Source organism: Pleurodeles waltl, chromosome 4_1, assembly GCF_031143425.1.
Source record: "Pleurodeles waltl isolate 20211129_DDA chromosome 4_1, aPleWal1.hap1.20221129, whole genome shotgun sequence".
In the NCBI taxonomy this organism is placed as follows: Eukaryota; Metazoa; Chordata; class Amphibia; order Caudata; family Salamandridae; genus Pleurodeles; species Pleurodeles waltl.
Window position 1 is genome coordinate 839,934,994 of NC_090442.1, and position 16,191 is coordinate 839,951,184.

At 47.3% G+C, this 16,191-nt stretch overlaps 1 protein-coding gene across 2 annotated transcripts in view; it reads left to right on the forward strand.

Moving 5' to 3' along the window:
- Nucleotides 1–538: 538 nt before the first annotated feature.
- Nucleotides 539–16,191, forward strand: part of LOC138288215 (lysozyme C-like) — a 145,044-nt gene continuing 129,391 nt past the window's right edge. For both annotated transcript variants that reach the window (XM_069229594.1, XM_069229596.1), the window contains exon 1: nt 539–848. In XM_069229594.1, coding sequence (XP_069085695.1) covers nt 554–848 — 295 coding nt within the window. In that variant the 5' untranslated portion in view covers nt 539–553. The remainder of the gene's footprint in view (nt 849–16,191) is intronic.

A 16,191-nucleotide genomic window follows, 5' to 3' on the forward strand; every position in this document is an offset into this window, starting at 1 on the left:
CACTAACTGGAAGGAGACTGAAAGCACAAAAAATAGTAAAAATGGGGTATGTCCCAGTAAAATGTCAAAATAGTATTGAAAAATTGGGTTTTCCAATTCAAGTCTGCCTGTTCCTGAAAGCTGGGAAGATGCTGATCTTGCCACCGCAAACCCTCTGTTGATGCCATTTTCAGGGGAAAAAACACGAGCTGTCTTCTGCAGCCCTTTTTCCCATTTAAAAAAATAAATCACTGTATTTTTGCTAATTTCTTGGTCTCCTTCAGGGGAACCCACAAAGTCTGGGTACCTCTAGAATCCCTAGGATGTTGGAAAAAAAGGACGCAAATTTGGTGGGTAGCTTATGTGAACAAAAGGTTATGAGGGCCTAAGCGCGAACTGCCCCAAATAGCCAAAAAAAGGCTCGGCACAGGAGTGGGAAAAGGTCTGGCAGCGAAGGGGTTAACTATGTAGTCCGTTCCACTCTGATAAGATTCCCAGTTACGCTTCTTAGGATGCATCCATTCTGCCCCAGCCCCCCTCCCACAACAAACATGAAATATGAGTAACGATAATAATGCTTGGTGAGAGAGTACGAGACAAAGAAGTGGTAAATGACTGTAGAGGAGGTGGAGTTCCGTATTTAAGAACTCAAAAGAAAGTGCAAACGGTAAATCTCAGTAGCCGGAAACAGACTCCCAAGAGGTCGTATTTGCGCGCCGCTGGACCAAGGATGCTGCCCCTGATACTGATCCTGGGCCTTTGCCTCACCCTTCCAGCAGCGCATGGAAAAATCTTTGAGCGGTGTGAGCTGGCAAGCATCATGAAGAGGATGGAGCTCGATGGATACACAGGATACAGCCTTCCAAACTGTAAGTATCGTCCGCATGGCTCGGAGTCAGACCCGTCGTGCTGCAACGAAGCCACTAGGAGACCCCCCAGCCTTTAAAATTGGTTGGGTTGCAGAAATTTCAATATAGGAGTGATTTGTTCTGAGAAACGTTTACGATACTGCAGTTGTTTCAGTAAAGAGAAGTTGTTCCTCTTTGTTTTTAATTTTCCATTTCCTCAATTCCTTATACATGCTGTAACTGCACGGTGTGAATAGGACATTTAGGATTTTTTTCTTTACATCTAACAGTAAAGCAGGTTATGTTTGAGGTCCAGCGGGGATCCTGTGGCATAACTTGTAATTATATTGTGTGCTTTTGTCATCACAGAGTCTGTGAGAGCGACTCTAGCGTTATTGTTAAGTGCAGTTAATACCGGAAGAGCTTTTATAATGATAATAATAATATTTTATGTAAGATTGTGCCATCAAAAAGACTGCTTGGTGTGCCTCCCCCCACTACAATTCCGTATTTAAATTTGCTCGTCGATGGTTGTACTACTGAATATATATTGACCAATTACTCCCCCTTCCTCTCATTAACAGGGACTTGGCGCTATGCAATGCAAATCCATTTTTAGATACCACTTTTTTAACAGAATTTTATAGTTTTCAACATATTCAATCGTTGACTGTGTGATTAAACCAATTATTGCGACATAGAAGGCATATGGTGTACCAGTGCTATTATATCATTCGGAATACGTTGGAAAACTCGAGTATTCACAGATCAGTCAGTTTTCAGTGTTTAATTATGATTCAAACCCCACACAGTTAGTTATGAAACATTCACTCCCTTCATCCCCACCCCAACCAACCCCTCCCAGTTTGTACAGGAATAGTTTGACAAAAGCCGTTCCTGGGTTAAGGGACGCCGTCATACAGGCTTGTGCAACCAACCCTAAGCTTTCAGCGCCCATCTCATACATTCATCTGGTTACTAGTCGTCTCCCAGGGTTTGATCTATAAGTATGGAGTTATCAGGGGAATCAGTGACTGTATGCACTGTATGCACATGCATTTCACCAGAGTGTCCCAAGCTCTGGCCTTATCCACCGTGGTGCCCCCCTTCTCATCTCCAGGAATATGATTGCATCTTCATATCCCGCCCATAGCAGTAGGGTCTCTCTCTACTTATGGATTTGGGGGCTAATAGTGGCCTTCCATTTTAATGTTATCTCACGTTTTGCCAATATCAGGGCAAGATCTATGAATTTGTGTTTAGTGGGATGATGGAAGTCTCCCAGTACACATGCTAGTGGACTTCACAGCCACATCCGTTCTGTCACTTCATTTATGCAGGCCACCACCCTGTCCCAGAAGTCACAGAGAGCAGGGCAGTCCCACACCATATGGACCATTTCTGAACCTCTATCTCGACATCTAGGGTATGCCACATCGATCGCGCTGAATTAATTTTCCCTGGAGTTAGGTATGATCTATGTAGAAAATAAAAGTTGATTAACTTAAATCTAGCATTTTGTGAAACCTTATATGAATGATTCAATATTGTGGACCAGCTTGAATCGGAGATAGGGATCCCTAGATCTTCCTCCCACTTCCGTTGTAGGTCTCCTAGGGGCAAGTTGATATCTGCTCCTATCACTTGGTAGAGGAGGCTGACCGCTCTACTCCTACCGGTCATGGTCCAGGGGACTTAACTGCTGAAATGGGCAGGGGCTTCCAATAGTGCGGTGCACCAGTGGCCTCTAATGGTTGCCACTACTGCTCGATGGAGCAAGATCTGTCCCCAGGGTAATTCATATTGGTTGGATAGCGATTCGGAAGGGTATCACCCTAGTACTCGTCTCCTACTCTGGTAATTCCCAGCTCCACCCAGTCATAAATCCTCTATAATGCTCCATTGTCACTCTTCGTGGCCAGGCATTGTACTGGCGAATAAGGTCAGTGGAACTGAGTATGCTGCAAGCAGCGCCACCAGGAATGTCTTACAGTGTGTATTTCCCAGAGCACCCCAGCATAAGGTGTGTGGGGATCAAGAGGAGTTGGGAGAGCAGCAAAAGTTCAGGCGTGCCAATCAGCACAACCTGTGGGGGATGTAAGTGAGTGTCTAGCCACTAGTTGAACCATGGAACCTGGGCAGCCAGGTGATATGCTTTGAAATCAGGTGCCGCCGGGGTGTTGTCTGAGGTGGTCCTTCACAGCTTCGCTAATGCCAACCGGTGTCTCCCCGCTCCCCAGATCAGTTCCACCAACATGTGTCCATTTCAGCGAACATTTTGCGGAGGATAACAAGGGGCAGTGTAGTGAAAAAATGAAGTAGGTGGGGGAGAGTCCCCATATTTGACATTGATATTCGACCTATATTGGAGTGTAACACTCTAATCACTGCACCTATGTTGCCATCTAGGACATTTCACCTGTCAAGATACATTCTAACTCCTAAATACTTCATGCAGGAGACTTCCCATGACAATCCATGCAATTTGTGCAGGATAGGCATGTTGTGCGTAAGTGGAACAATTAGTGACTTCTGCCAGTTAATGCAGAGACTTGAATGGGTTCCAAATTGCCTCAGCAAGGAAATCGCCCCAGATGGGTCCACATTTTGTTTTTCAAAAAGAGGAGCAAATTGTCTACATAGAGAGCTTTTTTATGGGACAGTCCAGTCCAGAGTAGAGGTTCCCCATTCATGCTCCCCTGGCCAGTGGCTCGATCACAATTGCGAACAGTAGTGGGGAGAGAGGACAACCCTGCCCTGTGCCCCTGACTACTGAATACTTGTGCGATATCACCTCTCCGCTTCGTACCCATGCAGTATGGTTGGTATATAGCAACTGGCTGAAAGCCCCACCTAGCCCCATTCTATCCAGTACTCAGTATAAGTAGTCCCACCGGAGCCATAAAATGACTTCTTGATGTCAATCAGTACAATCACTGCTCCAGCCTCCTCCGATGGGTGTGTCTCAATGATCAATAATAATCGATGGACATTTAAGGCTGTATTGTGCCCAGCTTTGAAGCCACACTGATCAGTAAGTGTGCACATATGTGGGAGAAGGCAAGTGGCCAAGATGCACCTCAATATCTTGAAGTCCATATTTAATAATGATAACAGTCAATAGGAACACACATACTGAGGGGACCTGCCCAGCTTTAAAATGGGATCACTAGCTCCTCCCTGATTGTAGGTGGAAGTCTACCAGCTGTATGGATCTCTTGGAGGGTGATGAGACCTTCTTCAGGGTTTCTAAGACGCTAATCTGGACTCAGAGGATGCTCTCTGTGCCAATCTAACACTATCATGATCAGGTTGTGATCAGATATTGTGCAAAGGAGATATTTCTCATGACTTACGTGTCCCTGTACCTCAGGGGAACACAGAAAGGTGTCCAACCGGACATGTAAATCATGCATCCCTGAGATGAAAGAAGTCTTGCTGTCCAGGGTGCAGCTGCCTCCAGGAGTCTACAAGGCCCCACCTCTGTTGCCAATCTCTAAAGACCCTAGCTATTCGGAGCACTGGGGAGTTGGCCAGAGGTGGATGGGTGCGGTCCATGACTGGGTCGGCCATGTTATTGTAGACCCGGCCCCATGGGAGAGGTTGGATTAGGTGTAGAGCCAGATTTCCAGATAAGTCTGCAAAGAACCCTCCTGTTCGTGTTGGGCACATAGATCCCCACTATGGTCAGGTCATGCCTGGCTAATCTGGCAGATATTGATCCTTCCAGGTCTGGGTGGGGAGATGCTTTTTAGCTGGGTGGGGAGGTGAAAACGTTTTTCATGCTATCATGTGCAACTCTACAGAGAGCTGGAAATAACATGGCGTATTTAATACCCAACTTACGAAGACGCTTTTTATCTTCATTGAAGGATGCATGTTGTAACTGCATGTCCCCAGTGAAGTTGGGAAATATCATCACTTTTCTATTTTCAACCTTTATTTCCCCTTTGTTTCGGGCCTGAGTGAGGATGTGATCCCGATCTTTAAAATGAAGAACCTTGGCAACAACATATCTGGCAACAACATATCTGGGGCCTGCTCTGTGCTACGTAGGCAGGCACCCAGTGTATGTGTTCAAGAATGAAGAAATGGGAGAGGCTCTTTGGAGCTATTTCAATGCAGAACCATGTTTCCAGGTACAAGGTCATTTCTGCGCTTGGCCCCTCAATGCATTCAGGTAGTCCAGTTATGTGTATATTGCTCCTTCTGGCCCTATGTCTTCTGCTCGTATTTCTAAAGTCTTTACATGATGTTCCATTGTGGCCATTGTCTCTCACAGGGTAGGGTCTTCCGGTTGTACATCTCCTATTATGTGCTCCGCAGTAGTTACTCATTCTATCAGCCGTTTCTGGTCATCCCTCAGGAGGCCCAAGGTGTCTATCTTGAGTTTGACCGCCCACATGATGCCACGGTAGTGTGCAATATTGTGTTTAGTGTTGCTCCCATTTGCTTGTCTTGGGCACCATGGTCACTTCGTCCGATACATAGGGGATAGGTTCTTGGGAACGGGCTGGGTCGTTCGATTCCTTTGACCTTGTATGTGTACCTGTGGTGACGCTGGCCCTCCAGGTAGTGGGCTCCAGTGCTGCATGCAGAGCATTATCTTTCGGAGGGTTCCACTCCAACACACCCTGCAATCCACCAGGGGGAAGACCTCCCAGTGTATGCTGTAGCTTCCATTCCTTGGTTCTGGGTCAAAGGGAGAGTTGCCATTTAGAGGCAGCGCAATACAGCATGTGTAGCAAGGGTCTCCCCGCACTATTTCTATCACCCACAACGCTCAGTTCACAGCACTGCAGGTTATTCCTTTGGGGCCGAGGAAGTGGAAAATCACCGGAAGGCCCCCTGGATCATTAACTTTCAGGCTTCGTACTTCTATGGCATGAAAATACAGTCATGTGGATACAAAAAGGTGGGGGGGGGGTCTCAGGTGCACGGTAGTGAGCACACTTTATGTATTAGCCCTCGCCCCGGTGGTTGTTTAGATTAATATGCTCCACATATCTCCACAAAGCTTAGAGCTTTAAGGGGTTCTGCACCACACCGATCAACTCCTGAAGTGTGGCAAAGGGGGAGCCCGACCTGAAGCAATGTAGCCTCCCTCATGCCAGTGTTCCATCTTACAGCTCCAATCTCCTCCAACAAGGTGTGCCACAAGTTCTGGGGGGCCACCGGTCCCTCCGTCGAGGTGCTCGGTTGTAGCTGGGAGTCTCCCTTTCGCCCCACAGCTGTTGCGGTCATGGTGCCAGGTGTTCATTGGTTACGGAGCCACTAATCATGTGTCTTTGTCTGCTCGCCTTGCACACAGGAGGGAGGCTCGAGCAGCAGTGCGCAGCCTCCCTCGGTCGTACGGCGCAGATTGCTTTCACTGCAGGGGAGAGGACCTCGCATTCCGGTCACTATGTCTCCCAGGCGCACCAATTCACTTACTTGGATCCCGTAGTCTGGGCCCTCTCAGGGACCCTGCCAATTCCTCAAGGCCACCCCCACCCGGTTATCCTGCTCCTGCGCTCTTCGTGTGTCTCGGGGGAGTCTCGGGGGGCTCACTGCAGCCGGCACCGCTCCTGAGGTCCCACTTGTGGGATCGGGCTGCTTCAGTTCTGCTGACATTCAGAAAGCGCGGTTAGGGCAGTGCTGCTCTGCCATTTTGTTCAGCAGCCATGGCCATTTAAATTTGCTCTGGTTCAGCATGGACTTCGCGGCCGCAGGTCAGGGGACTCCTAGGGGTCACTTCTAGGTGTTTCTCAAGGGCTCAGATCAGCTGGGTGACTCAGGATGGTATAGCATGGTGAAGCTCGGCCGGAGCACCATAGTTGAACGTCCTACTTCATTAGCGTTAGTCTACACCCTTCGATTTGTCTAAGCAAAAACCTTTCCAGGCAAAAGTGGATCAATGCTGCACAGTTACTGGTAAAAGCTGCTAAAGGAGGGTAAAGTATTTGCAGAGGAACAGACTGGGCAACTGATGTGCTCTGAGGAGTTCACTATGAAGGGTTCTCTAAGGAGGTCACCGTAAGTGGCCCAAGAGTGACACAGAAGCAGACCTCAAAATATATGTGCAGGATCTGTTCGTGGATGTCATTTAAGGGCCACTAGGAATCGCTACTGCAACCCCTGGCTTGCTCCTTGCGACTCCTAGCACTGTTGTTGCGACCGCTGCCCACAGAGGTAGCAAAATCAGTTTCATTAACACAGTGGCTGCTCATCCGTCGTTAGGCTTCCACTCTCTTTGTTTTTCTCTCAATTTGTTTATTACACTTATAGTGAATGATGTTTCATTTTTCACGATTAGTGTAATTAAATAATGGAGTACAATTAGCTGGGAAACATAACCTTCCTTGGCAGCTGTGGTAAGCAAAAATGATTTTTAATGTATGTTGTGTGCTTCCTTCGGTGTGATTGTGTGTTTACATGAGAGAGAGTGTGTGTATGTTTTTATGTGTAAGCATAAGTGTGTGTGAGTGAAATTGATGTCAAAGGGCATGTGATGTCACTTCTGCTACCCCTGGCAGTTTGGAGAATTGACTTTCATGGATCTGTGTAGTTACTTTTACTTTTTACATCCTGACCCTTTCCCTTTAAAAAAGTTAAAAAAATATATAGATATCCTGCTGCTTGGTGACAATGGCCCTCATTATGAGTTTGGTGGGTGGCAGAGGCCGCCCTCCAAACTCAAACCGTCGAGAGTCCGTCTGTGCGTTCCAAACACCTTTGGCCCTATTTGGAGTTCACCGCAGGGCCAGCGTACAGAAACAGTGTTTCCGCCCGCCGGCACTGCGGTGAACAGGGCCCTAACATTGCAGCCAGCTCGTAATCGAACCGGCCGCAATGAGGCGGTGCAGCGGGTGCAGCAGCACCTGTCACGCATTCCACTGCTATAATTCGGACAGTGGAATGCTCAACGGGTCTGTGCATGGGGGCCCCTGCACTGCCCATGCCAGGTGCAGGGGCCCCCATGGTGGCACAGACACCCCCATTCCGCCAGCCTTTCCATGGTGGTGGAACTGCCATGGAAAGGCGGGCAGTATGGGGACTCATAATCCGGAGGGCAGCGCTGTCCTGGCAGATTACATCCGCCGGGACCGCCAGGCTGCCAGCAACCAGGCGGTGTCGGCGGGCTGACCATGGCGGCTACACCACAGTCGTAATGTGGCAGGGGGAACGCCACAACCGAAGCGGTCCGACCGCCACAATGAGTCTGGCGGTCTCAAGACCGCCATACTCATAATGAGGGCCAATATTAGAAACTACTTCCTTAGCAGTTAATTTCAGAAACTTGAGTGCTGGTACGGCACCCCTATGTATTTGTCATTCACATCATAGACCCAGCCCTTTGTATTTACACACCCTTAGTTTATGTTTTTTCTCCACTGAACCATTTGGCTCAGAATCAGCTTCCTCTGCACTCAGCAAAATCTAAACAGAGGTCCCTGCCACAATACCACTTTAACTTATTGGATTCCTTTTGTCTGATTTATTTTGCTCCAGCCAATTATTTCCTCCGGTTGGTGAGCTTATGAAATAGAGCTCCAGAATTAAGCAATACATGTTGTGTCACTCTCTTGGTGAAGCAATTCAAACATAAAAAACAAATAACTTGGTGCAGCCATCCAGTGCAGCCTGTACTCTGTGGTACATTTAGTATGCGGTCTCTATAGAAACCCCTATCTTGTATAAAATATATATTTGTAAAGAGCAAATTCACCCTAAAGGGTATCTTGGCACTGAATTAACAGATGTTTAGAGTTACCCAACTCAGTCCCACACCATATGGACCATTTCTGAACCTCTATCTCCACATCTAGGGTATGCCGCATCGAGCGCGCTGAATGTACGTCTAATTTTCCCTGGAGTTAGGTATGATCTATGTAGAACATAAAAGTTGATTAACTTAAATCTAGCATTTTGGGAAACCTTATATGAATGATTCAATATTGTGGACCAGCTTTAATCGGAGATAGGGATCCCTAGATCTTCCTCCCACTTCCGTTGTAGGTCTCCTAGGGGCAAGTTGATATCTGCTCCTATCACTTGGTAGAGGAGGCTGACCTCTCTACTCCTACCGGTCATGGTCCAGGGGACTTAACTGCTGAAATGGGCAGGGGCTTCCAATAGTGCAGTGCCACTACCGCTCGATGGAGCAAGATCTGTCCCCAGGGTAATTCATATTGGTTGGATAGCGATTCGTAAGGGTATCACCCTGGTACTCGTCTCCTACTCTGGTAATTCCCAGCTCCACCCAGTCATAAATTCTAAGACGCCAATCTGTACTCAGCGCATGCTCTCTGTGCCAATCTAACACTATCATGATCAGGTTGTGATCAGATATTGTGCAAAGGAGATATTTCTCATGACGTACGTGTCCCTGTACCTCAGGGGAACACAGAAAGGTGTCCAACCAGACATGTAAATCATGCATCCCTGAGATGAAAGAATAGTCTTGCTGTCCAGGGTGCAGCTGCCTCCAGGAGTCTACAAGGCCCCACCTCTGTTGCCAATCTCTAAAGACCCTAGCTGTTCTGAGCACTGGGGAGTGGGCCAGATGTGGGTGGGTGCGGTCCATGACTGGGTCGGCCATGTTATTGTAGACCCTGCCCCATGGGAGAGGTTGGATTAGGTGTAGAGCCAGATTTCCAGATAAGTCTGCAAAGAACCCTCCTGTTCGTGTTGGGCACATAGATCCCCACTATGGTCAGGTCATGCCTGGCTAATCTGGCAGATATTGATCCTTCCAGGTCTGGGTGGGGAGATGCTTTTTAGCTGGGTGGGGAGGTGAAAACGTTTTTCGTGCTATCATGTGCAACTCTAAAGAGAGCTGGAAATAACATGGCGTATTTAATACCCAACTTACGAAGATGCTTTTTATCTTCATTGAAGGATGCATGTTGTAACTGCATGTCCCCAGTGAAGTCAGGAAATATCATCACTTTTCTATTTTCAACCTTTATTTCCCCTTTGTTTCGGGCCTGAGTGAGGATGTGATCCAGATCTTTAAAATGAAGAACCTTGGCAACTACATATCTGGGGCCTGCTCTGTGCTACGTAGGCCATGCAGGCACCCAGTGTATGTGTTCAAGAATGAAGAAAGGAGAGGCTCTTTGGAGCTATTTCAATGCAGAACCATGTTTCCAGGTACAAGATAATTTCTGCGCTTGGCCCCTCAATGCATTCAGGTAGTCCAGTTATGTGTATATTGCTCCTTCTGGCCCTGTGTCTTCAGCTCGTATTTCTAAAGTCTTTACATGATGTTCCATTGTGGCCGTTGTCTCTCACAGGGTAGGGTCTTCCGGATGTTCATCTCCTAATATGGGCTCTGCAGTAGTTACTCATTCCATCAGCCGTTTCTGGTCATCCCTCAGGAGGCCCAAGGTGTCTTTCTTGAGTTGGAGCGCCTCACATGATGCCACGGTAGTGTGCAATATTGTGTTTAGTGTTGCTCCCATTTGCTTGTCTTGGGCACCATGGTCACTTTGTCCGATACATTGGGGATAGGTTCTTGGAAACGGGTTGGGTCGTTCGATTCCTTTGACCTTGTATGTGTACCCGTGGTGACGCTGGCCCTCCAGGTAGTGGGTTCCGGTGCTGCATGCAGAGCATTATCTTTCGGGGGTTCCACTCCAACACACCCCGCAATCCACCAGGGGGAAGAGCTCCCAGTGTAGGCTGTAGCTTCTATTCCTTGTTTCTGGGTCAAAGGGAGAGTTGCCATTTAGAGGCAGCGCAATACAGCATGTGTAGCAAGGGTCTCCCGCACTATTTGTATCACCCACAACGCTCAGTTCACAGCACTGCAGGTTATTCCTTTGGGGCCGAGGAAGTGGAAAATTACCGGAAGGCCCCCTGGATCATTAATTTTCAGGCTTCGTACTTCTGTGGCATGAAAATACAGTCATGTGGATACAAAAAAGTGGGGGGGTCTCAGGTGCACAGTAGTGAGCACACTTTCTGTATTAGCCCTCGCCCCGGTGGTTGTTTAGATTAATATGCTCCATATATCTCCACAAAGCTTGGGGCTTTATGGGGTTCTGCACCACAATAATCAACTCCTGCAGTGTGGCAAAGGGGGAGCCCGACCGGAAGCAATGTAGCCACCCTCATTCCAGTGTTCCATCTTACAGCTCCAATCTCCTCCAACAAGGTGTGCCACAAGTTCTGGGGGGCCACCGGTCCCTCCGTCGAGGTGCTCGGTTGTAGCTGGGAGTCTCCCTTTCGCCCCACAGCTGTTGCGGTCATGGTGCCAGGTGCTCATTGGTTACGGAGCCACTAATCACGTGGCTTTGTCCACTCGCCTTGCACACAGGAGGGAGGCTCGAGAAGCAGTGCGCAGCCTCCCTCGGTCGTATGGCGCAGATTGCTATCACTGCAGGGGAGAGGACCTCGCATTCCGGTCACTATGTCTTCCAGGCGCACCAATTCACTTACTTGGATCTCGTGGTCTGGGCCCTCTCAGGGACCCTGCCAATACCTCAGGGCCACCCCCACCCGGTTATACTGCTCCTGCGCTCTTCGTGTGTCTTGGGGTAGTCTCGGGGGGCTCACTGCAGCCGGCACAGCTCCTGAGGTACCACTTGTGGGGTCGGGCCGCTTCAGTTCTGCCGACACTCAGAGAGTGCGTTTAGGGCAGTGCTGCTCTGCCATTTTGTTCAGCAGCCATGGCCATTTAAATTTGCTCTGGTTCAGCATGGACTTCGCGGCCGCAGGTCAGGGGGCACCTAGGGGTCACTTCTAGGTGTTTCTCAGGGGCTCAGATCAGCTGGGTGACTCAGGATGGCATAGCATGGTGAAGCTCGGCAGGAGCACCATAGTTGAACGTCCTACTTCATTAGTGTTAGTCTACACCCATCGATTTGTCTAAGCAAAAACCTTACAGGCAAAAGTGGATCAATGTTGCACAGTTACTAGTAAAAGCTGCTAAAGGAGGGTAAATTATTTGTAGAGGAACAGACTGGGCAACTGATGGGCTCTGAGGAGTTCACTGTGAAGGGTTCTCTAAGGAGGTCGCCGTAAGTGGCCCAAGAGTGACACAGTAGCAGACCTCAAAATAAATGTGCAGGATCTGTTCGTGGATGTCATTTAAGGGCCCCTAGGGATCGCTACTGCAACCCCTGGCTTGCTCCTTGCGATTCCTAACACTGTTGTTGCGACTGCTGCCCACAGAGGTAGCAAAATCAGTTTCATTAACACAGTGGCTGCTCGTCCGTCAGTTAGGCTTCCACTCTCTTTGTTTTTCTCTCAATTTTTTAGTACACTTATAGTGAATGATGTTTCATTTTCACTATTAGTGTAATTAAATAATGGAGTACAATTAGCTGGAAACATAACCTTCCTTGGCAGCTGTGGTAAGCAAAAATGATTTTTAATGTATGTTGTGTGCTTCCTTCAGTGTGATTGTGTGTTTACATGAGAGAGAGTGTGTGTATGTTTTTATGTGAAGCATGTGTGTGTGAGTGAAATTGATGTCAAAGGGCATGTGATGTCACTTCTGCCACCCCTGGCAGTTTGGTGAATTGACTTTCATGAATCTGTGTAGTTACCTTTACTTTTTACATCCTGACACTTTCCCTTTAAAAAAGTAAAAAAAATATATAGATATCCTGCTGCATGGTGACAATGGCCCTCATTATGAGTTTGGTGGGTGGCAGAGGCCGCCCTCCAAACTCAAACCGTCGAGATTCCATCTGAGCGTTCAAAACACCTTTGGCCCTATTTGGAGTTCACCGCAGGGCCAGCATGCAGAAACAGTGTTTCCGTCCGCCGGCCCTGCGGTGAACAGGGCCTTAACATTGCAGCCAGCTCGTAATCGAACCGGCGGCAATGTGGCAGTGCAGTGGGTGCAGCAGCACCTATCGCGCATTTCACTGCTATAATTCCGACACTGGAATGCTCAACGGGTCTGTGCATGGGGGCCCCTGCACTGCCCATGCCAGGTGCAGGGGCCCCCATGGTGGCACAGACACCCCCATTCCGCCAGCCTTTCCATGGTGGTGGAACTGCCAAGGAAAGGTGGGCAGTATGGGGACTCATAATTCGGAGGGCAGCGCTGCCCTGGCAGATTACATCCGCCGGGACCGCCAGGCTGCCAGCAACCAGGCGGTGTCGGCGGGCTGACCATGGCGGCTCCACCACAGTCGTAATGTGGCAGGCGGAACGCCACAACCGAAACGGTCCGACCGCCACAATGAGTCTGGCGGTCTCCAGACCGCCAGCCTCATAATGAGGGCCAATATTAGAAACTACTTCCTTAGCAGTTAATTTCAGAAACTTGAGTGCTGGTACGGCACCCCTATGTATTTGTCATTCACATCATAGACCCAACCCTTTGTATTTACACACCCTTAGTTTATGTTTTTTCTCCACTGAACCATTTGGCTCAGAATCAGATTCCTCTGCACTCAGCAAAATTTAACGGAGGTCCCTGCCACAATACCACTTTAACTTTTTGGATTCCTTTTGTCTGCTTTATTTTGCTTTAGCCAATTATTTCCTCCGGTTGGTGAGCTTATGAAATAGAGCTCCAGAATTAAGCAATACATGTTGTGTCACTCTCTGGGTGAAGCAATTCAAACACAAAAAACAAATAACTTGGGGCAGCCATCCAGTGCAGCCTGTACTCTGTGGTACATTTAGTATGCGGTCTCTCTAGAAACCCCTATCTTGTATAAAATATATATTTGTAAAGAGCAAGTTCACCCTAAAGGGGTATCTTGGCACTGAACTAACAGATGTTTAGAGTTACCCAACTCCGTATGCCTCATGTTATCAACCTTGGAAGGATGATATGATAAGTGAACCCACCAGGATTCAAATCTGTGGCCATGAGATCAAAAACAGATTCCAAGAGTGGATGTATTAGTCCAGTGAGGCACCAGACCTGAAATGCTAAGTAAGGGTGCACAGATCCTAGAGGAGTCCTACTCTTTCTTTACTAGGAATGCTAATGAGAATGTAAGTACAGGGTCTCAGAGTACCATTTTGACGAATGAGATAGTGAGGCTTCACCCTTCTTAGGCCACAAGGTGTCCCCTACTCTGGACCTACACAAGTGTTGTAAGTGTTTTTTAGGGAAGATGAAAGTACCTGGTTGCAAGACTTTTTATTTCCTGGTACCAGACAACTTCTTCCAGCCAGTCCATGTTGTTCCTGTCCAAGGATGTAAGGGCCCTACAGGAACTAAAACCTCTCTGACACTAGAGACTAAGTTCAATCAAGGTCTGCTTCTCTTGGGAACTCCATTTGCAAGCTTCTCATTCTAGCCGCAGGGCTGCATATCAGTTGCCAATTGTAGAGTCTGCTTCACTGGGTGCAGGTCAAAGGGTCCAATTCAAACTTCAGACCAGAGACCCTTGAGCTTTGCACATGAGAGTGAAACCCAGCTTTTTCCATTGAATGCATCTGCCACAGTCACAGTATCATCAAGAGTAAGGCCTCCTCTGCTGACCACATAAGGCAGAATCACTATGGGGCCAATTCACAAAGGTAAACGTAGATGTTTGGTCTAAACTTAGTTGAAGACAGTCCAGAGTGTGGACGTAAAGATGCTTCTCGTAAATGCCCTTAGTGAATTACCACGAATCGTAAACTTAGACGTTTGGTCTGAGTTAAGACCAAATGTCTAAGTTTACCTTTGTAAATTGGGCCCAATGTTTCCTGGATCCTGGGACCCTAAAGAGCATGGATGAAACCTTTGTAGTGGCACATTGTGATCTCCACAAGCTTCCTGCTGAAGTCTCCAAAAGAGTCCGCAAGATCCATTAGGTGAGAAACTATAAGGCTGTGTAACTCCCTCTCATGTTTCTGTGTAAGGAAGGAGATTATGCAGTGATGCAGCAGATATAGTCCACCTCTAGGGACTGATTTTTGTAAACGTATCGCTGTACTATTTCATTTTTATGTTTCTCTTCACTGTTATCCATTGATTTAACATCTGGGTGTGGTCTGATAGAACATCTAGTGTGCCACAGCCTAGCAGTCTGGGGAGCATGATGTATTCTGCTAACTGCAACATTATAAAATGGGCAATGTATGCCGCGCAAAAGCTGGATGAAAGACTTCAAAATGTGATAGCTGTCACAAAATGGAACTTGAAAATGAAGTTTTTTAGAGTGTGTTGACTGAAGAATTAGGAATATTTGTTATTATTTATAACTCCATAGTTGACTAGATGGGGAATTCCGGAAGACTACTGCATGTGCTTACAGGGGCCCTTTCAGAAATTTGTACTGTTCTACACATGCAAATACAATTATAATGCAATACAGTGTTCTGCTTCGACCACTAGAGAGTTTAGCACAAGTGCATAACAGGAGTATTATGAAAGCTTGCAAAGTACAGTATGCTAGCCCATGCATTGTGAACACTAGTGCCTTGAAAGTTGTACCAACATCGTTTATGGCCCGAGACTGAAAGTGTTTGACTTATTTGTGCAATGATGGGTTTTTCTATGCGTCAACCTTAAAATGCACTGAATCCATACATGGAATCCCATACCTTTGTTAACCTTAAGGACCTGTTGCCAACTTTCCATTTTATTGCAAAGACCTTGGTTCAGCTGGGCCTGGAAGTACTATCTTGCCTTCTAGGGGTTGCACCTCACATGGTTAGAATGCTCTATCAATGTGAGGAGGGATGTTCTGATGAAGCATGCTGCCTCCTGGATGGGTGAGGGCCCTTGGCCTTTAAATATCATACTTTTCCATGAGATATTGCACAAGGTTTAACTATTTTTGATTTCCTCCCAGGGCACCCAAAGTTTATGGTACTAAGTTGAAGGGTAGGATGAGCTCTGGTTCTACTTTTTCCGTCCTTTCCTCTGCTAGGGTATTGGAGTGTCAGGAACTTACATCATTTAGTTTTCCCACATTGAGGTTCCTTGCTCATTTGAAGGCACCATTCGAATCCTCACTCCCCAGCAGTACAGCTCAATTTGCCAGCAGGTTCTGGTTTGGTTTGAAAAACATGCCAGATGTGGTGCAGGGAACAGGCTAAGCTACGACCAAGATCGAATAACTAAACAATACCTTTTGTATTTTTTGTCCCACTGTTAGATGGTGACATTATGGGGTACAATAATGTACTTATTCAAATGAAGGACATTGCTTACTTGCAAAGGTATGTTTGCTGATATAGGTATAACAGGAAAAGCCTGCACCTGTTTGTTGATATAGATTTAATGAGGAAAGCCTGCACAGCTCTCCCTTGTGCTCCACAGTTTATTAAGACGTCCCACATCAGCAAAACTCAAAATGCACCGTAAGTAGAATGCAAAAATGTGAATAACGTATTCACAATTACAGACCTTACAACTAGTGTATGATCAGTAACACCGAATCATCAATCTATAGTAATAGATGGACGATTTCCC